The sequence below is a fragment of the Tursiops truncatus genome, chromosome 1 (genome assembly GCF_011762595.2).
Source record: "Tursiops truncatus isolate mTurTru1 chromosome 1, mTurTru1.mat.Y, whole genome shotgun sequence".
Taxonomy (NCBI): domain Eukaryota; kingdom Metazoa; phylum Chordata; class Mammalia; order Artiodactyla; family Delphinidae; genus Tursiops; species Tursiops truncatus.
The window spans coordinates 60,817,076-60,838,554 of NC_047034.1; the positions used below are offsets into that span (position 1 = coordinate 60,817,076).

Sequence of the window (21,479 nt, forward strand, 5' to 3'; positions counted from 1 at the left end):
GCAGGGAATTGCTGGCCTGTGCGCTGGGGACTGTAGAGTTAGGTTGCCCGGGGTTTTATCGTGTTTCTTCCCCTTCCTTATCTAGAGCAGATTATTTATCCTTTCTCTGCTGTTAAGATGAGGATAATGATAATGCCAGTCACTCGAAAGACTTCTTGTGAGGATTAAATATCCCCTTTCTGCTCCAGAGCCTTGTACCCTGCTCATGTGTCTGTCTCCCCCCGCACCTTCTTACCTGTATTCCCGGTGCATAGCACGGTGCTTGGCATGTGGCAGGCCTTCAGTAAACGTTCACTGAATGAATGTACCCCATCATCCTTAGCTGTTCTTCTGGTTTCTGAGGACCCTCTGAAAACAGCTCTAAAAGGATTACTGTCAGAAACACAGAAGGGATCTGGCTCGATGCACGGTCCCTTAGAGCTCCTGGAGATGCCTGAAGACTAGCCACACCCCCAAATGTGAGTGGGCTCTGGAAACAGGGCCGCCTGAGCTCTGTGTTCTTCCTGGTGTCCAGCCGTTCTCCGATGAAGAGTTGCACGGGGCTGGGTCACGTGGCCAGGCTGTGACTTGTCCGGGGAGGGTGAGAGGAGGTGCTCCTTTTAGAAGCATTCACCCCATGGCCGTGTTGAGTGAGAGAAATCCAACAGAGCTCGCCACCTAGGAGAGCGGTGGGTGCCCCTCCTGGTGTGTCTTCTCTATTTTTAGTCCTCTCCCTCACCTGCCTCCGTTCTTTTTCCAGCTACTATGCGGTCCTGTACCCCATGGTGTACCCCATGAAGATCACAGGTAATCGAGCCGTGGTGGCGCTCGCCTACATCTGGCTTCACTCCCTCATCGGCTGCCTGCCGCCTCTGTTTGGTTGGTCATCGGTGGAGTTTGACGAGTTCAAGTGGATGTGTGTGGCCGCGTGGCACCGGGAACCTGGCTACACCGCCTTCTGGCAGATCTGGTGTGCCCTGTTCCCCTTCCTGGTCATGCTGGTGTGCTATGGCTTCATCTTCCGCGTGGCCAGGGTCAAGGCACGCAAGGTGCACTGTGGCACCGTGGTCCTTGTGGAGGAGGACGCGCACGGGAACGGGAGGAAGAACTCCAGCACCTCCACCTCTTCCTCGGGCAGTAGGAAGAACGCCTTTCAGGGCGTGGTCTACTCGGCCAACCAGTGCAAAGCGCTCATCACCATCCTGGTGGTCATTGGGGCCTTCATGGTCACTTGGGGCCCCTACATGGTCGTCATCACCTCTGAGGCCCTCTGGGGGAAGAACTATGTCTCCCCAACCCTGGAGACCTGGGCCACTTGGCTGTCCTTTACCAGTGCCGTCTGCCACCCGCTGATCTATGGACTCTGGAACAAGACGGTTCGCAAGGAACTACTGGGCATGTGCTTTGGGGATCGGTATTACCGGGAACCGTTTGTGCAGCGGCAGAGGACTTCCAGGCTCTTCAGCATTTCCAACAGGATCACAGGTAACTTGGGAACTTGTCAGGGAAGGGATGCCCACCCTCAGGCGGGTGTAGCCTGTGGTCCTGCAGGCACTCGGGCAGGTTGATGGGCGAGGTCTCAGACTGACTGCTGCTTCAGGGCTTAAAACACAGGTTTCCTCTGGGGAAGGAACATCGCAGAGTGTCCACTGTGATTCCCAAGCAGATTTCCTGAGCTCGGCAGTTCAAGACAGGGTACACCAGAGTTCAGAAATCCGTGTTCTGTGACCCCAGCCATGGCCCGCTGGCCTGGAGAGTAGATCTAGATAGATCTATCTAGAGAAAAAAGAACCCAAGCATTGGACCAGGCTGCCTTCACCTTTCAGTGTTCCTCGAAGGCAGGGTCCTCTTTAAAGCACTTCCTGCCCTCCTCAGCTACTCCTCCTGGACATACTCCGTCTTGGGCCTTTCCTCACGGGTCGGTGGTTTCCTCGTATTGTCGCTAATAATTCAGGACGTGTCGATGGCGGACCTCCACTCTCTCATTGAAATGTCACTATCTGGTGTGTGGACAGCTGCTCCTCCATTTGGTAATTGATTTCGGAGCTCACAGTTTCCGGACATGATCCCATCCCCTTTGATGAGACCCAGAGGAGTTACTCTAGTGGGGGATAGATTTTTTTTTTTAAACCTTTTGAGATAATTTTAGACTCAGCGAAGCGTTGGGAAAACAGTACAGAGAATACCCATCCGCCCAACTTCTCCTAGTGCCGACGTCTTGCCTAACCGTAGCACAGCTACCAAACCTAAGACATCGCCAGGGGAGCAGCGCTATTAACAACTACAGACTTGACTCGGATTGCACCCATTTTCCCATGATGTCCTTTTTCTGTTCCAGGATCCAGTCCGGGATCCCACGTTGTATTCAGTTGTCACATCTCCTTTGTCTTCTTCAGTCTTTGACAAAGTCTTTTTTTTTTTTTTTTTTTCCTTGTCTTCCATGACTTGACACCTTTTGTAGAGTCCTGATCGGGGATTTTGTAGAAGGCCCCTCAATTTGCATGTAGCTCATGTGTTCTCAGGGTCACAGTGAGGTAATACCTTTTTGGCAGGCAAGGCTGGGCGGGTGATGTGCTCTTCCTAATGAGCGTGCCAGGGGTACATATGTCAGTAGGTCTTCTCACTAGCTAGTTCTTACCCTGATCTCTCGGTTGATGTCTTAGCTCGGGCTGCTACAACAAACTACCGTAGACTGCATGGCTTAAACCACAGACATTCATTTTTTCACAGTTCAGGAGGCTGGAAGTCTGAGGTCAGGGTGGCAACATGGTTGGGTTCTGGTGAGGACCCTCTTGCAGGCTGTCCTTTTGCTGTGTCCTCCCATGGCGGAGGGCTGGGGAGAGGGACAGGAGGGAGCAAGCTCTCCGGTCTCTTCTTATAAGCACCCCACCCTCATGACCTCTTCTAAACCTCAGTACCTTCCCAAGGACCCATCACATTGGGGGTTAGGGCTTCAGTGTATGAATTTGGTGGCAAGTACTTTCGGTCCCTACAGTTAAGATGGCGTCTGCCAAGTTGCCCCACTGTAAACTCACTGTTTTTTCCATCGTCATTAATAAGTACAACATAGCAGATATTTTGAGGCTCCCACTGTTTGTAGCATGCACTCGTGGATCTTGCCCCTGCAGTTATGACTGTGTTGTTTGAGGGAGACTGTCATCTGGACAGGCTGTTGGAAGAGAGACTCTGAGGGCACTTATCAGACCATATTCAAGGAAAGCTCCAGTTCAGACTGCAGTTCTAGTCTCTTGCCAGATGACTTTGGGCAACTCATGCTGCTCGAGATAATTTTTCCTCCTCAGGAAATAGGTCTTCCACCTACCCTCTCAAGAGAGTGGAAAGAAATAACAACTCTTAATTATCATGAATATTCAGTGGTAGTGATGATAGGAGTCTTTTCCATGTGGCAATTAAACAAACCAATGTCACTGATTTATCTCAGGGACTGATGGAGTATTCCTTCTTGAGAAAGGAAGGAATTCTGGGACTTTTAATTTTGACTATAGGAGAAAAAAATCTCTCAGGACCCCAGTATTTTAATTCCTGAAATGCCCACCCCCTGCCACTGGCAAGACCATGATTCCAAGTGTGACTTGTGAGCCAGGAGGAGTACATTCAGGGTTTGGTTTCATTTCACTGATGAACTTACTTGTTCAGATTTTGTAAAATCACTTACCTTCTAGGCAAAAAAATAAAAATTAAAAAAACATTAAATGTTTTCGATTCCAATGAAGTTAAGAATGAGGAAGGGAAAAAAATGAGGAAGGAGAATGGAGGAGAGGGTAGATAGAACAGAAAGAAACATCTGCTTTGGGGGCCAAGATTTTCCACGCAAGCCACTTGAGATTATCCTGGAAGAGCGTGTGAGGCCGTGAAAACAGGCGGAAAACACCCGCTGTGGTTGGGTTGGCAAGTCCAAGGCGGTGAGCAGTCTCCTCACCGAGGGAAAAGCAGTCTTGTGGGATGTGTTTGGGCTGAAGAGCATGTGGGATGATGGGTTCTGAGTTGCTGGCCTTCCCCTTGAATGGGAGCTGGGGGCATCCCTGCTGTCTCTTCCCGGGACGTCCTGACATCAGGAGGTGGGCAACAGCGTCAGCAGGAGTCTTGGAAAAAGAGCAGAATGCAGTGCCCACCCCAGCTCCGCACTCTGCTCCAGCCACGCCAGGAATGCCCACAGCCTTTCTGGTCAGGAGGGAGAGCTCTGCCTTCCACCTGGCATCCCCGGTAAGAAGGATGTTAAGATTTGTTCCAAAGCCAGCAAGAAAAGGCTCGGAGGCCCTGTCTCGGTTTTGTTCCTCTCCGTTTGCATAGGCGTCTGCAAAATTTTCTCCAGAGGATTCAGTACATGGAATTATAAACTTTCCTAACCATGCTTGTGAGCACAGGTGCAGTGAAGTGGCATTCCACAGACACCTGGCGCTTTCCTGCTGACTCCGGGAGGCCAGGAGTTTTACACATGCAGTCATGTTTATTTCATACATAGATTTCAGCCATAATCCGTGGATTTTGGTCTTCTCGTTCTATTAGCCCCAAACTGAAGAAGTGCAGCAGCTTACGTTTTCCCTGGGTGCCAGCTGTCACCAGGCCACCACAATACGTTCTGCTTGTGAGTCTCATTAGCAGGTTCCCATGGGGCTCCCCTAGGAATTGAGATCTCTGGCCTCCCTGGGCTTTGCCGGGCAGGGCCACTGCATGGTGGGTAGGTCAGCCCTGGAGTGGACCTTGATTCCAGTGCTGAAACGTGAGCTAGATGCTTACGTTTGGTCTTGGGAGGCCAGACTACACCTCCAAAGCTGACAGGCGGCTACGGGTGATCGGAGCAAAGAAGGGGCCTTCAGGAGAAAGGGCCACGGGCTTCTCCAACAGCTCTGCCACTCGCCAACCCAGTTGGGGTGGACAGCCCAGACATCAGCCCAACCCAGGCTTCGAGGGAGGCCTGGGCATGGTGGGAGGCCAGCCTCTCCAAATGCTGCCCTCGTGTGATGCTCGAAGCTCCTGGAACCGGGAATGGAGCCTTCCCAGCTGTCTTCTGCAGGGAAGGACGCTGACTCCCATTTGCTCAGAGGAAATGCCTCACCTCAGGGCCCTTGTGAGGTCTGGGCTGGAGGGAAGGAAGGAGACCCTGGGGCCTTTGAATTTTCCTGCCTTGTTTTGCCAAGTTCCCTTCCTGGCGCCACCTAGAGGTCTTCTGGTTACTTCAAAGTGCCAATGTCACCCCAGAATTGCACTCTGTTCTTTTAGCCGCTCAAAGGCACTCATGACTTTTCTGGCCACTCCAGGCTTCTGATCTGATCCCTGTGCCTGTCGTTTTGTGCCTTTTTTTTTTCTTTCTTTTTAAAAAAAATTTTGTGAAAGGGGGTGGATTGGGCCCAGCCCAGTAGATGTGTTGTTGTTTCATGTGAAAAAACTCAGGGTAACTGAGTCTGCTCTCCAGTGGTAAAATGCTGGATAAACAGAATAGAGAGTTGCCGCCCGGCTGCCCTGTTTCCACGTCTCTTAGCCGAGCCGCATTGGTCTGGCTCCAGTGATTTCTCCCACTGGTAGAGACCAGGACTTGTGCCTGGCTTTCACTGCAGCCTCAGAGATGGCGTCCAGAACCCACTGTGGCCTCAGCCGTCCCGGGTGGCAGTGGATGTTCCCCCGGCGACCCACCCCTCCGCAAGCCGGGCTTCCAGCTGAGACATAGTCATATTCTGAGGCCAAGACCCTGGAGATGGCTGATCATGTTTGGGCTCTTCTCTGGCCCCAGACCTCCACACCGACCCCCAGGAGAGGGGAAGGCTCCTTGCAAAAGTGCTTTCCCCACAGGTCATGAGAGCAGCGTGCTCTGACTGCACGGGTTCAGCCCCCATCATTTCCTCCGTGGCTCTGAAGGAGAAAGGAGGGCATGTGTGTCATGTCGCTTTGTCCCCTCAGAAGAATTAGGATGAAGGTACAGGGTGGAGGTGTCTCCTCTCTGTAGGTTTGCTGGGGGGGAACGCTGGTGGTCCTTCGTGGCAGGTAGGTAGGTCTTCCTCGTGAGATCGGAGGAGTTTGACTTTTCTGTGCTTTTTTTTAATTGCTAAGAGTGCCTTTTTTGTTAACTCCATGGTCTTTATGGCCTCCAGCTCTTTTGTTCATGGAGTCATTATTTTCTCAATTTTCTAAGGACACCCAATTAGAATTCTGTTTGTTTTCTGAAGCTCCCTGCATCATCTCCCGAGACATCCTTTTTTCTCCCTTCTCTCCTTCCTCCCTTACTTTTTTATTCCCCCATCTCTGCTAGTGCCTTTCCTTAAGTATCTGGTGATCTCTGCCGTCCCTCACGGTTAGTAAGTCGGCCCAGGAAAGCCAGCGGGAAGCCCTGGGCGGTGGTGGGACTGGGCCGTCTCACGGGGCACCCAGATCTTGGGGTCTGTGGGGCTTTTCTCTCTGGCTGGCTGGATTTCCCTGGGGACGGGGTCTCTGGTCTCCTGCCCAGGTTAGGTGAGGCAGTGGGGCGGGGCCCCCACTGGTAACTATGTAGCCTCTCGTTCCCTCGGGGTTTTTGCCACGTTGCCATGTGCCTGGTGTCGCTAAGGCCAGAGTCCCCCAGTTCACTCTGTCCACTCTCCTGCCAACATGGGGAACGGGAGCCTGGACCCCGAACTGGGAACAGCAGTGGAGGGGACCCACTGCTTCCTGTAGAGACTTTCCATCAAGCCCCACCTGCCTGCAGAGACTCCGGGCCTCCAGTTCCTGAGCTTCTGGGGGCCTCCTTCCAGGCCTCCCCCTCTGCCAGCCTCAGCTCTTTCCTGGGCTAGTTTCACTGCCCACTTCCCACCTTCCAACTTACAAACATCCTCTTCATTTGGGGGTTTCGGCCTCTTCAAAAAACATCCCTTTTGGTATTCAGGTAGGATCTCGGGAGTTAAACACGCACCCGTGCTTAACTGGAAGATCTTCTCCCAGGACTGTTCACCTCGTTTTCTCTCCCACCTGCCTTGTTGGTGTTTGATGTTTGTCACGAGCGCTCCCCCTCTGGGGGGACCCAGTGAATCCTGTCACAGACTCCCCGGGATAGGAACAAGTGGCGAAGTGAAGGAAGGGCAGCTAAGAGCTTCGTGTCCTCAGCGCGTGGAGAGCACGCTTTGCGAGGAGGACAGAGCGGACAGGGGAGCGGAGGCGAAGCCCCTGGGGACTGGGTGGGCCGTGGATTGTACAGTCAGTGCTGACCTTGCCTTGCAGACCTGGGCCTGTCCCCACACCTCACGGCACTCATGGCAGGCGGGCAGCCCCTGGGTAACAGCAGCAGCACGGGGGACACCGGCTTCAGCTGCTCTCAGGACTCAGGTAAGCCCCTCACCTGTCGCGCTTCCCCAGTGCCTGCCGGGTGGGAGCTGGTGGGGAGAGGGATGTCTCCCAGGGTGTGGAGGGGCGAGAGGCAAGGGTCTGGGTGTCCAGTCACGGCTCTTCAGCATCTCTGTGCCCCAGTTTCCTCCTCTCTACAGTGGGGATCTCAGCTCCTGTTCTCTCTGCCATGCAGGGTTGTTGTGAGATTCAAATTAAGTGAAAGCCTTTGAAAAGTTAAAATGCTAAATGATTGTCAGTTGTTACTCGAATTATAATAACCATCGTCCAGTGCAGGCTCCGGAGTCAACCTGCTTGGTTTTCAGTCTCGAATTGACTTTTTTTTTTTTTTTTTTGCGGTACGCGGGCCTCTCACTGTTGTGGCCTCTCCCATTGCTGAGCACAGGCTCCAGACGCGCAGGCTCAGCAGCCATGGCTCACGGGCCCCGCCGCTCCGCGGCATGTGGGATCTTCCCGGACCGGGGCACGAACCCATGTCCCCTGCATCGGCAGGTGGACTCTCAACCACTGCGCCACCAGGGAAGCCCTCGAATTGACTTTTAAGAGCTGTGTTATCTCAGACAAGCTGCTCAGTCTGTTTCTAAACCTTCGCGTTTCTCCATTTGTGAGCTGGGGCAGCCGTCCCTCTATCAAGGGCAGCTCCAACCAGGTCGGATACCTTGTCACCATCATTAGATGCCCTGCGACATGCCTATGGGGAACTCGGTCTCCCCAAAGAAACACATCTCCAGCAGCATTCTCCAGACCCTCCCTGTAGCTGCGGCCCAGGGGATGGTGCCGCCCAGGACTGCTCCCCCCAGCGGCAGGCTCTGTGATGTCACAGTCTGCTGCCGGTGCTCTGGGGACCCAAGTGCCACACCCAGTGCTTGCCAGTTCATGACTGGATGAGAGGCTCGTGGGCAGAGGCTGTCAGTGTCCCTACGTCAGTCATTCATGGAGCTGACGAAGCACCCCGTCCCGGGGCTGCTGTCTGTCCGTGTTCTGGGCGTGAAGGGAGGGTGCCAAATCCTGGCCCTCGATAGCAGGCTGTCTGTGGGCATTTCCCTCCCTGCTCTTGCATCTCTCCTGCCGGGACCTTTGGAAAACTCCTCTCTGCCTTGACCTGTGTTTCTTGGCCTGAGCCTGTGTCCCGGAATTCCGGGGGGACCGGCCGTGGGCAGGGACCCAGCCCAGGCCTCCTGTCGTGGAGCATTTCCCCGCAGGCAGAACGTTCCCTGAGGATGTTCTCCCACTGGCAGCCCGGAGGCTTGAACCACTGGTAGCACCCGCCCTTGTAGGCCCGAGTCCCTGCTGTGACTTGAAGGACGGGAGGGTCTCTGTCTCTCCTCGGGCTCTCTCCCTCTTCTCAGACAACCAGCAGGAATCCAGAGGCAGAGTGACATTCATTCATTTAACAGATATTTACTTGCCAGGCCCTTGCTTTGAGCAGACACTGCGCTAGGTTCCGGAGATGTAGTGGTAAACTGCCCTCATGGGGCTTTCCGTCTAGTGGGAAAGACGGCCATCCCATGCGCTTTAAATGGGTGAATTGTGTGGGATGCGAATTATACCTCAATAATTCTGCTTTTACTAAGGGTTATAAGGGTGATGAGAGCTATGGAAGGGGAAGCCGAGTGCTGTGAGGACACGTAACGGGGTCGTATGTGCCCCCTGTTGGGGAGAACTTGTCGGCGGGGAGGGCAGTGTTAGAAAAGCTTCTCTGAGGAAGTGATGTGAAAACCTGAAGAGTGCATAGGAGGTGACCAGGCAAAAAGGAGTAAGGGGACAGTGTCGTAAGCCAGCGGTCCCCAACCTTTTGGGCACCAGGGACCGGTTTCGTGCAAGACAATTTTTCCATGGACCAGGGAGGGCGTGGTTCAGGCAGTGATGCCAGCGATGGGGGAGCCGCAGGTGAAGTTTCGCTCACGTGCCCACCATTCACCTCCTGCTGTGCGGCCCGGTTCCTAACAGGCCGCAGCCGGTACCGATCCGCGGCCCGGGGCTTGGGGACCCCTGTTGTAGGCAGAAGAAAGAGCATGGGCTTTGGGGGTCACACAGACCGGAGTGTGAGCTTCAGCCCCGCTGTTTATTAGCCGTGTCCTCACGCGTGATGACTTTCATTGATGAGGCACCTGTTGTGCGCCAGGCAATGTGTCACATCTTCACACGTCTCAACTCAAAATCCTCCCAACAACTCTATGAGGTAGAGAGAATTACCATCCCCATTTTGTAGGCATGGAAGGATGCTGAGGGACTAAATATCCTGCCTGTGATCGTAGATCTGTCCGATTTGGGAAGCTGTGTGCTTAACCACCATGTTGCGAAGTCCGCTAGAGGAACACGCCTTTTCAGGTTGCTCTGCAAAAACACATGAGGGGGGCTTCCCTGGTGGCGCAGTGGCTGAGAGCCTGCCTGCCGATGCAGGGGACACGGGTTTGTGCCCCGGTCCGGGAAGATCCCCCATGCCGCGGAGCGGCTGGACCCATGAGCCGTGGCCACTGAGCCTGCGTGTCCGGAGCCTGTGCTCCGCAACGGAGTGGCCACAGCAGTGAGAGGCCCGCGTACCGCAAAAAAAAAAAAAAAAAAAAAAACCACATATGAGGAGCTCCCAGCTCCCCTTTCTTCCTAATTTCCTGAGCACCAAGGCCTTGAAGGACTGATAGCTGGAGGCTAAGACAGAACAAGACTGGTCCCCCCGCCCCGCCCCTGCCTGCCCACCTGCCCAGCTCTCTCTCATAGGACTTCCTTCCTTTCTGCCTTTTCCCCACTTTTTGGGGGGCATATTTCTCAATCCCTTTTTGGCCCCCAAAGAACTTTACATGTTCAGGTTTGAAATGTTTATTTAGCACGGCATACTTTAACTAGAATGATAGAAATTCACACTGTAAGAAGGATCACTGTGAACACAAAGCCCCTTTAATAGAGCCCCCTCCTCCGCTCAGCCCGACTGCCCTTCCCCATTCCAGGTCTGGCAGACTCATCACTTGTGAGTCTGCTCGCTGTGGCGGGTAACCCGTCCGCCTGGATAACGCTGCTGTATTTTTGGTGTGTCTGAAGCAGCCCCAGTGGCTGGCTGCAAACTCCCTGAAATGGGACGAGAGACAGTGTGTGTCCTGGGCAAATGCTGCAGGGCACTTGGTTGCACCTGATTGTGGGTTTGAATACATGAAAGGGGAGAGAGGGACGCAAGGGGTGTGAGCGAGGGCGAGAAAGGTGGCGAGAAGGACTTGGTGTTGCCTGTTGTAGGCGCACAATCGGCCCTTGGTTTTAGGAACGGATGTCATGCTGCTCGAAGACTTCACGTCTGATGACAACCCTCCCTCCCACACTTGCCCACCCAAGAGGAGGAGCTCAGTGACGTTCGAAGATGAAGTGGAACAAATCAAAGGTGGGTTTCTGTGACTGACGGCTTCAGGGAAACGGGGGAAGGGAAAGGATCTTAGGAAAGCTCCTTGGCCCAGCCTGCTCCCATCCCCAGCACACCAGGGCTCCCCCGCCTTTGCCCAGCCCCATTCACTCCCGGCCTGCCAGTCTCACTTGAGTCCTTAGGCTTCCAACTCTCGGAGCAAGCAGCACCTAAGGCTGGGCAAGCAGTGGCCTACGTACACAGACACACACACACACACACACACACACACACAGACACACACAGACACAGACACACACACACACACACACTCACACACACACACACAAAATTCCCATCTCCTCCCTCAGGAAGTTGCCCGACTGGATACAACAGTTTCTGAGCCCTCCGCGGTTTCTTTCCTTCATGGATGATGTGTGGTTACGAGTCTGAACCTGCCCTCTTTGAGGCTGGGAAAATGGAAGTCGTTGCCCAGTGAGTGCGCCGACTTCCCCGGAGGCAAAGGCCGCCGTCTCGATTGGCCTGTTGCCTCTGAAGCTGATGGGGGCGCTGGGATTCTGTGAGAGGAATGAGTTCTGCTGTCATCCAGTCCCTACGTTTTTCTGCTCCAGTTGCTCTGAATTCAGCCCTCAGCGCTCTCGGTGCCTCTGGAACTTGGGGTCTAGTTTCCCATCCAGATATGCTGATTAGAAGAGCGACAAAGGAGCCATCCAGGCTGCCCACAGATGGAAGAATCTCTTTTTTTCTGAATCCCACCCGGTGGTGAGGACAGCCACCGACATGGCCGGATGTGGATGTGGTGGAAGAGTCCAGGGACTTTAAGATATAAATTCTTCAGAAATGCTGAGTACCAAAATAAATATGGGCCGGGGCAGAGTTTGAGGTTCATAATTTGTCCCATCTCTTCTACCACCCCCTCCCCGATTCCAGATGAATGGAGGGGTGGTCATGGGCGTCAAGGAGGCAGATATCAACTCGTCTGCTTTACGGGCAGAGTGGATGCAAGAACAGAGCTTGGATTAGCAGCTTCATGGGCTCTATAATATGTTACTCCCGTGTTAAAAAAAATGGATTGAAGCCCTCCGCAATCCACCCAGCCCGCATAGGGCCAAGCCTGCCCCATCCAGCCTACATGTTGGGGGACGGCAGTTCCAAAGGCGCCTTCTCTGCACGCAGGGCAGGGAGCAGGCACGTGTGTAAGACCTTGTCAGTCCTCCCGGGAGTGAGTGGCAGGGCAGAGGTCCTCCCCTCTTTCCTTCCTGGAGAATGGGGTGGAAGTTGCCTACTCCAGACAACGTGAGGTGTAGGGGATACGCCGTTCCTCCCAAAATGTCAGGAGAGAAACAGGCAGTGAGGTTAATAGTCATAAGGCCATGGATGTGAAATTGAAGGGCCCCCTCCCTCCCTCCCTCCCTCTCTCTCTTCCTCCCTCCCTCCCTCCTTCCCTCCTTCCCTCCCTCCCTCCTGTGCACTTTAGGTGTCAGGAGTCCTAATCCTGGGGGAAGGGGCACCTGAACCTTTAATGTCCTTCCAGTCCTGAGGTTCTCCATGGCTTTGGGGAATCTCTGAGCGAGGGTGGAGAGGACAGAGACCACATTCAGGTTTGTGGAAGTTTAGAGCCAAAGCTATTATACACTCCAGGGAGCTGAAAGACCAGAGAACTCTTTCAAAGATGTAAAAATTTGAATGTCATTAATAGAAAGTATTTATCAAGCCTTTTTCTATGAGCCAGACCTAGGCTAAAGCACCTTAGGAAGAGCTGTCTAATTAGCACGGGCATGGGAACCCCATGACGTAAGGGGTGTGCCAGGATCTTCTCTTTACAGATGAGGTAACCGACATGAGATTAAACACTTCTAAGATTTCCCAGATAGTAAGTAGGGGAGTCAAGGATCGTCACCTTACGGACTGTGACTCCAGAACCCACACCCTTAACCTCAGTTTGCTTCCGCTCCCAGGGGCAGTGAAGCAAGAGCAGGCCTATCCCGGGACAGCCACGGTCCTGGTCCCTCGCTAACCTTTGCTCTGCCTTCTCTCTCAGAGGCCGCCAAGAACCCTGTTCTTCACGTGAGAGCCGAAGTGCACAAGTCCTTGGACAGTTACGCAGCCAGCTTGGCCAAAGCCATAGAGGCTGAAGCCAAAGTCAACTTATTTGGGGAGGAGGCGCTGCCTGGGGTCTTGCTTGCCGCACGGACCGTCCCCGGGGTTGGCTTTGGGAGCCGCCGAGGCAGCAGAACTCTCGCGAGTCAGAGGCTGCAGCTGCAGAGCATCGAAGAGGGGAACGTTTTAGCCGCGGAGCAGACGTGAGGGTGGATGCCCTCAACATACCCTGGTGTGCAGCCATCAGAAAAAACGCTGAACACAATGTCTGTAAGTGACTTCCGTGTCTCTGTGAGACCACACGTGGGCTTCCTTGAGGTCTCAGCGATGGGACCAGAGGCATCTAGAGTACAAAGCAGAGCCAACGGAGGTGTGGCTGAGACTTTGTGGGAGGTGGGCCGTAGAGGGGAACTAGAGACCACGGCTTAGACGGAGACCGCCGCGTGGGTCACTTCCTCCTCTGCACATCCTGTGCCCTGGGGGTCCAGCCACGCACTGTCCCGGAGGCCTCAGGAGGCGAGCCCTTCCCAGGGCCCTTCGGAGGATGACGCTGCTTCTGGGTGGTTGATGTGGACCCTGCCGGGCCGTCAGTTTTACACTAAATGGTCCCCAGAGGAGAGCCCAGGAGCCGAGCTCCCCAGATCCAGGTGCTGCGCCCTGGGGTCCTGGTTATGACCTCGCCTCTGGTGGCGCCACCTGCTGGTGCTAGTAGGGACAGCTCACGGGCCGCTGGGCGGACGCAACAGGCCTGGGGCTGCTGTGGCTGAGGACGGGGCCGCCTCCCTAGTGACTGAGTCTTTGCTATTTCATAAGAAGGGAGAAACCACTGTAAAAGACAGGAGGAAGGAGCAGATACCAGATGTTTCATTTCTAGAATTAAAAAAAACAAAAAAATCCATTTGGTTAGGATGAAACCACGATCTTAACTGAGCCTGAAAGGGCCATGGGGCCAAGCGCTGCTGGGAACTAGAGATACTGTTATCGTTGGAGGGAATCCCCTTCACATAGGAAGACCTCATGGAATAGACTCGGCTTGTGATGTTTGATGGACTGTTTCATTAGCTGGCCTCCAGGGAATACTCCCGTAGGCAGCAGCTACTGTTTCCCCGCCCTGAGCAGTGTAAGAGGAGACAGACTTGAAGAAACGCTGGACCTGGCGTCAGCAACCCGCGCGCAGGCCCGGCTCCGCCGTACCTTCCTCATGTCATTGGGACTCCCTGTCACCTCTAGGCCATCTGGAAAATAAGATAAGGGAGTGAGGAGTTGGATTGAATGGTGGCCGGGATCATTTCTAACTCTGATCTTTGATGTTCTCTGAATTTGTAAGTTAGAAAAAAAAAAAAAAAAAGTGACCCATGGACCAACGTTTGCACAGCTTTTGAGTGTGGTTTCTAGTGGGCACGTGAAGCACTGCTGCAAGCCCGGGTACGTGGGCTGATCCGATGTGTCTAGAGCACCGTTCTGACAGGATGCCAGCCGGCAAGACACTTAAATGGGGGCAGAGGCGGAAGTGGGCCACGCATTGTGGCTTGTATGTTAGGTCTCTCTCCCTTGGAGCTGGGATGGCAGTTACATGTGTGGGCTTGGAGCGGTGGCTGTGGTGACGTGAACCACCTGTGCCTGCCCTTCAGCTTGGGTGATTAGGCCAGCCAAGTGCAGGCCTTTCCCCGCCTTCAGAATTCCCGGGGGTCAGCAGAGGGTACATCCTGAGGAGATCTACCTGCGTCTGCTATGAGGCAGCCATCCCAGAAAGGGAATCACTTTTGTGGCGTTCCATTGGGGTCTAGCTAGCTCTCAGTGAGGCAGTGTCTCTTTGCTGCGTGGCAGAGACCCAGTGGTTGGCTGGTCCCCTGGTCTGCAATCTACAGAAGACTTCCTGAGACCTGGGGGCTGCTACCTTCACGGTGATCAAACTCATCAGCAACTCCTGTGGGTCAGCCGGGTGCCAGCCACGGGTCTGCATTCTGGATGGGAGTGGGAAGGATCAGAAGGTGGTTTCACCCTTGGGTTCTGCCGATGAGATGTGCAGATCAGTCAGACTCTGCTGTCACTACTGGGTGGCATTCCGAAACCTGAGGGCATTTTATGTTTTCTGCATGTATTTTTTCCTAGCACTTGTCCTTGTCTAGTTTCTAAAGGGACCATACGCCTGAGCTTCTAGTTCGCACCAAGGTGGAACAGGGCAGGGACCTTTACCTCTAGGTTGGAATAGCCCACGATGCCACCCCTCCCCCACCCCTTAGGGCATTTTGAGTGCCGCAAAGTGACTTGCAACCCAGGGGCTGGAGAGTGCTTCCCCCGGACTGTACTTAGCTGGGCTCTAGGGAGAGAGTCCTGAGACATCTCCCGGCCTCCAAGTCCTCACTGGCTAATCCCAAACTAGCTTAGATACACTAGGATTTAATCTAAGCCAATCTAGCAGTACTGCACTTCCTGAAAGCATTCTGTGCGTTTCCTCTTTTCTACCGAGGTCCGTTTATTTATTCATCTACCAGACACTGCACCTCCAGCGTGTGCAAGGCACCAAGCTAGGCTCTGTGAATACTAACACTAAAGTGTTTTCACTCTTATGTAGGGAGAGACCTGGGAGAGACTGAAGCTAATAAATTGCAAAGTCCATGAATGATTATAGAAAGAACTGTGGGCTCCAGAGGGAGGTGAATATTTCCGATTAGAAGGAGTTAGGGGTAGCACCATGTAGGAGGTGACTGTTTGAGCCAAGCCTTGGAGGATGTCTGGCAGCTGGAACCATATTTTCCATATTCATGAATTCAGATTTTCCTTGATTCAGCCTAAGCGAGAGAAAGGAGAGCAAAAGGAGGTGGATGGGGGAGAGCGCGAGGACATAATCCCCACATGCTCTGACGTTTCTGAGAGGATTTTTGAGGACCCCTGTCCTTAGTGCAGAACCCCAACTGCCCCCGCTGAACCCAGGCCCATTATAATGCTTTATTCTGCTGTGCAGTGGCAGCCTGAGGACTTCCTGAGGGGGCCACGTGGACAGTGGCAGGTGGGACACTTGGCCACTTGTTCACGTCAAAACCTCAGTCCTGCATCTTCTGGTTTTGACAGGACCACGTTTAGGACTGTTGCCCATCTCTGCTTCTTTCATAGAGATTGCCACTTGACCGGGTCCCCCCCAGTGCTATACCCCAGATACCAGGTTTGGGGGCTAGTGTGACCCAGAAGGCACTGGAGTGCCACGCCACTGAGCACACAGCTCAATCCCTAGCCTTTTCCCAGGCCAGACGCACCAAGACTGGAGTTCAGGGCCTTCGACACTAGGTGGCAGCAGTGTGGCTGCGATGCCGCTGGCAGTTCCCCACCGGGAAGAGCTAAGGGTAAAGCTGAAGGCTCGTTTGCTTCTGGCTTCGAGCACCTACTCTGAGCTCCTGGTCTCCACTGCAGTCCTCGGCCTTTAAAGGACCACCCAGCTAGCTTGCTTACAAGTGTGACCCCATTCGGGGTTGCAGGTACTGCCAGTGCTCAGCTGTGTGAGCTTAAGCAAATCACTGCTGTAGAAACGGGGTTGAGGAATGTTAAGACAAGGGCCATCTGGTGCTAATGTTCTTTGATTCTCATTTAAGGAGCTGCTGGGTAGTCTCTGAGTGAACGGCGGGACTAATTCAAGTGTTTGCAATAGGCCAAGGTAGTTTGGAGTGGACAGGAGAGGGAGGAAAAGCGCTTTGATACAGTGAGAGACTTTACTGGCCTGTTCAGATTTAACTAGATGAGTATTTTGTCTATCCTGATAGTGGGTCCCTGAAATACTTGCAGATTAGAGACAGGTCTGCGGATGGACCACGGGATATACTCACGACAAGGGTTCAGCCTTGAGCCCCAGCCGTCTCCCGTCTGGAAGGAACTGTGAAGGTGATGTGGCTACCAAAGGATGAGACAGGGAACTAGCACATAGTGCCTACTGTGTGCCTGACCTGTTAAGACATCTGAGTGCCCGTCATGTGCTAGGCATTAGTTGGGCACTTCCAAATGCTTTATCTCACTGCAAATGATACAGTGGGGATAGTGCAGGCTTTGGTATGGGACGTTCTGGGTTCGGATTCCACGCTGCTGCTTCTGAGTAAGGTGTCCTTGGGCTAATTACTCGATCTTTCTGTATTGCAGTTTCCTCATCTATAAAATGAACTTTGTATTCTGTTTCTATGTGGGGACACAGACTCCAGGGGGCCCTCTGATTATGTGGATTAGGGCATCCAACACAGTGCCTGGGGCATAGCGGATGCTGAACCCTTGCTGTTTCTTCTCCACTCTGCAGGTGGGTGTATTATTCTTGTTTTACAGGGCTCTGGTGATAAGAAGTGAGAATCTTAAAAAGATAACCGTTATCCCAGATAAGAGGTGTTGAAGGTTGTTGCCGTAGGAATCGTCACGTCTGCCGTACAGCATGAAGGGATGTGGTGAGAAAGGAGAAGACGATAGAGAGGAGGGGGTAAAGGCTAAGTGGCACTTGGGATTCAGGAGATCTGAAGGGGCGAAACTGAGCTTTTCTGTTACTGGCTATCGAAGATGGTAGAGCCCCAGGCTGCTGTGGCATCTGGAATCAAAGCACAAGCTCAGCTTTGAGCTCCCTTACAGCCCAGAAGGGATGCTCTCCCTGAGATGTGACCTGGAGTCTCAGGGCAGCCCCATCCTGCAGTGACAGTGACTGCTTGGCCTTGGCTTTGGGGTTCAGATTCTGTGAGTCTCCGAGCCCCTGAGGGAAGGGGCAGCGCAGGGGCAGGAGTCCATGCTGCCACCCACAGTGTACACAGAACCCCAGGTGAATTCCATGGGAGAGTGAAGGGAAATCACATTTTTCACCCTGAAGCAAAGGAGAACGGCTGTGAGCACAGTCGTATGTGACTACAAGAGGGGGCAGAGCCGGACCGTCCTTCTGGGTTGGGAAGGGGCACACACAGAATCCAAGGAGGCCTAGGGAGGTGAAGGGAATTGTCCAAGGTCTCAAAGGAGATTAAGCCAGGGTGGGGGCTGAAACGCCAGGTCTTGGCCATGTGACTGAGAGAGGGAAAGAGCCAGCTTTGCAGCTCGAGGAGGATGAGGGATAGTTAACAGTCATCATTATTAGAAGGCCAGTAGGGCTTTACTGGGTAGGTAGGACTATTGTAAAGCAAGGAGTTTGGGAGACTGGAATATCTGCTTGCCAGACCTATAAAAAACTGCAGGCCTAAGGTGGCTGGATTCACTGGAAAGAATTCAAAGCACAAACTCAAATCTGCATAAGATTACCAAGAGCACAGTTCTGCTCACTGTTATTTTTAGGAGAACAAAGTACGCAAAGCTGTGTTCATTTCCCTCAGAAAGCATTTTCCTGAGCAGTATTAACAGCTTAAGAATTAAAAGCCACTTCTGTTTTTCCTTTTTTTTTTTTTTTTTTTTTGCGGTTTGCGGGCCTCTCACTGTTGTGGCCTCTCCCGCTGTGGAGCACAGGCTCCGGATGCGCAGGCTCAGCGGCCATGGCTCACGGGCCTAGCCGCTCTGCGGCACGTGGGATCTTCCCGGACGGGCACGAACCCATGTCCCCTGCATCGGCAGGCGGACTCTCACCCACTGCGCCACCAGGAAAGCCCTGTTTTTCCTTTTGACACCACCATCTTGAAGTATCACTAATCATTGGTGAGTCTGACCCTCCCAAAGGAAAAGACAGTCCTAGGGAGGATCACAGGCCCGGGCAGGCGGCCAGGGGAAAGAGCCTGTCTGGCTGGAAATAGGTCTGTCAGTGACGTGGACATGCTTAAGGGACAGAGCCCTATGCTGTGTTCTGATAAGGGACCCCTGGATGCAAAGGTGGTTCAAAACCAACCTTCAAGATAAAGACCAGCTGATCCTAAAATATAGTTCACTTGAAGTTTTTGGACGCTTATTTTTAAGATTAAAAAATGCTTAGGATTATTATAAACCAATATTTATCAAAAAGTAAGAGTGTACTTAGAATAGTTTTGTTTACCTGATTAAGTATCTGGGTTTTGGTCTGTGTAGGGCTGTGCAAATTGTGAACTTGTGCTTGAGCTTGTGGACGTTTTCGGGTGTCTCCCCCTTTACCCCCACCCCTGTTTTCCACAGACTTGTCTCTGTCTCCAGCCTCCCTTCCCATGGGCTAAAGAGAGGAAGGAGACTGAGCAGGAAGGGGCCAACCGTTGCACAGTCCATACCACAGTCGCCTGGGTCCATCCATCCATGTGTTTTTCATGAATTCCCGCAAGAAAATTAGCTTCATGGAATATCGTTAAGTGGCGTGGAAGTGACCAAGAAAGAGACAACAAACAAACACTGTTAACCCAGAGTTCTAAAGGAGGTTTAATGAATAGCAGTGCTGTCTCTCGATATGTCCATCCCATAACCGAAGTCAAAGGGCGGGTGGTAGATTATCAGAGACTTGGAACAGCCTCAAGGCACAGAGCCCACCACCTCTGTCTGACCCAACACCTGCCACCACTAAAGCCGCATTCCTTGTCTAAGTGGGTAAGTGAGCCCTGGGGTCCACTGTCTCCCCTGCAACAAACACTGGACCATGGAAGCGGCCAGGACTCGTGAACTCTGCCTCTGTAGAATGTCTTCTCTCCTAGCTGCCTCCTTGACTGCTTGTCTGGCCTGCCCTGCTCCTTTATAACATATAACACCCAAACTACAAAATCGCTAAAGGCAGGGGGCCTGATTCCTTGGACAAATACCACTTTGTAATGTTTGGGTTTTAAAAAAAAAAGAACAGTTTTAGAGCAGTTTTAGGTTCCCAGCAAAACTGAGCAAAAAGTTCAGAATCCCCCCACTCCCACCTGCTCAGCCTCCTCCACTATCGACATCCTGCGCCAGAGTGAACAAACGCCATTGATTTTCTCCTCTTGTTCTTCCTGCCAGAGTCACCCTTGACCCCACTGAGTACTCCAGTCTGGGCTGTCGGTTTTCCAGCACTTCTCTATGGCATAATCCCTCTGTAGTGTCATATTGTGCGCCGCAGTTGTCCTTTCAGTTATTCTGTAAACCCTTCAACCTCTCGTGGGGTCCTAACACAGCCCCTGGGACATGGGTGGTGCAAATATGACTACCTCTATCTGAGGGAGGAGGAAACAGAAGCCCAAAGAAGTCACATGGCTTGAGCAGATCACATAACTATTTGGGTACCAGAAACTGAGACCTGGCACTTTTTGGAAATCATGCCTTTGCCCTGTTTGGCTAAACTTCTAACTCACTCCTTTCTTTCCCTTTGACCATTCAGCGTATTCCTAATATGGAGACATATGCGTCCTGCCCAGGCTAAGAGCTAGATGTTGAAGTCCAACTGAAGTTACCGAGCCAACTAGAGTTATTTTTCCTCTCTCCAGAAAGCCAGTCTGTCTTCTCTCAGCATCAGGTGTCCTTGGGCTTGCAGCCATGTTCCGGGGAGGCGCCATCCCTGGTCTCCACACGGGAGAAGGATGCTTTGCCTGGCCACACCTGTGAGTCTGTTCATGGCCCAATGAGAGTGGGCATGACAGTTTAGGAGACAGGAGAGAGGATGGCTGAAGGGTTAAGTCTGCAGGTGCAGCTTCAAGTCGTAACCTGCAAGACACAGACCTGGGTGTGGATGGCTTAAGAAGTCGAGTGAAGGTGGACCCCAGAGAGGAGGAAGACCAGGAATTAGAAGACTGGATGGTCAGCACTTTCAGTTGAAACCTAGAAGTTGGAGAAAGGAAGGCTAGAAGCCAGAGCTCTCAGAACTGGCTTGTGCTAATATGGTGTGTGAGTATCCATGATGCTCTGGGATTGCTCATAGCCTGACCCCTGAACTCAGGTAATGAGGGACCACTGATCGTGAGAGATGATGATTGGGGGTGGAGATAAAGTACTTTGAAAGGAGAAATGAAAAAAAGCTCTTCTGTGTGATTCTGTCACACAGAAGTCAAAACTGAAAAGGTTATTTAATCTAGAAAAGAACAGAGAAAGACAATCTTAGGTTACAAGAAAAGATTTGGAAAACGTGGGTCAAGGTATCAAGGCATTAAATAGTCAAAGTCAGGATATCTTAAAACAACCAACTTCTTTAATTAGAAAGCAACAAACATGCAAATGGCAAGTGTAGAAATTTATTTGAACCAACATTTTCACTATAATGGAAATTACTCTTCAACAGTGATCCAAGCTCCCACATTTGAAGGTTAGGGAAAATATTGCACTTTGCATTTTCTAGCACTCCTCATACATGGCAAAAAGTTTTTAAAACATTTCGCTAGTTTTGTTTTACACACACTCCCAAATTCATGCACACAGTCATTCCAAACCAATGTTAGGTCATCCCCCCAAAAGGGAAAAACTCCAAAAAACCACAACCTTAAAATTGCACTGAAGCTCTGTAAAGAAAAAAATATAAATGTCTTATACAAATTTCCGAACATCTAAGTGCTTGCCGATAAGAGCTGATTATTCCTCATCCTCATTTTCATTCTCCTGACCGGAGCCTTCTGATCTGTCACTCTCCAACCGGTCTGGAAGACACAGATATGAGACAAAACGAAATACCTTTATTATTACAATTAAAATAAGTTTCAATGCCTTTTGTTCAAAACTGATTAAAATGTATATAATTCAGCACATCATCATGTAAAAATCAGTTCACAGCTGTGTGTAGAAAAGTTATTTTTGCCTCTGGAGACAAAGAGTAAAGGAAACACAGCACTCTCAACTTTGAATATTCATGTAATTCCAAAGATATAAAAAGTACAAAGAAAAAACC

The 21,479-nt window shown here is 52.1% G+C and overlaps 2 protein-coding genes across 30 annotated transcripts in view; one reads left to right on the top strand and one right to left on the bottom strand.

Annotated features, from left to right (window-relative positions):
- Window positions 1-21,479, top strand: part of GPR161 (G protein-coupled receptor 161) — a 59,884-nt gene that overhangs the window by 32,557 nt on the left and 5,848 nt on the right. For 16 of the 23 annotated variants that reach the window (XR_012331747.1, XR_012331731.1, XR_012331761.1 and 13 more), the window contains 5 exons: window positions 740-1,464; window positions 7,186-7,290; window positions 10,559-10,675; window positions 12,696-13,024; window positions 16,880-21,117. Coding sequence is in view for 1 of the 23 variants with exons in the window: in XM_033855438.2 (XP_033711329.2) it covers window positions 740-1,464; window positions 7,186-7,290; window positions 10,559-10,675; window positions 12,696-12,961 (1,213 nt within the window). In the remaining 22 variants the exon portion in view is untranslated. Of the gene's footprint in view, window positions 1-739; window positions 1,465-7,185; window positions 7,291-10,558; window positions 10,676-12,695; window positions 14,123-16,879; window positions 21,118-21,479 lie in introns of those variants that run through there. The other 7 variants (XR_012331735.1, XR_004526296.2, XR_012331736.1 and 4 more) reach the window with 7 other exon arrangements.
- Window positions 20,768-21,479, bottom strand: part of DCAF6 (DDB1 and CUL4 associated factor 6) — a 172,487-nt gene continuing 171,775 nt past the window's right edge. For all 7 annotated transcript variants that reach the window (XM_019952348.2, XM_019952349.3, XM_019952347.3 and 4 more), the window contains one exon: window positions 20,768-21,231. In XM_019952348.2, the coding sequence (XP_019807907.1) occupies window positions 21,167-21,231 (65 nt within the window). In that variant the 3' untranslated portion in view covers window positions 20,768-21,166. The remainder of the gene's footprint in view (window positions 21,232-21,479) is intronic.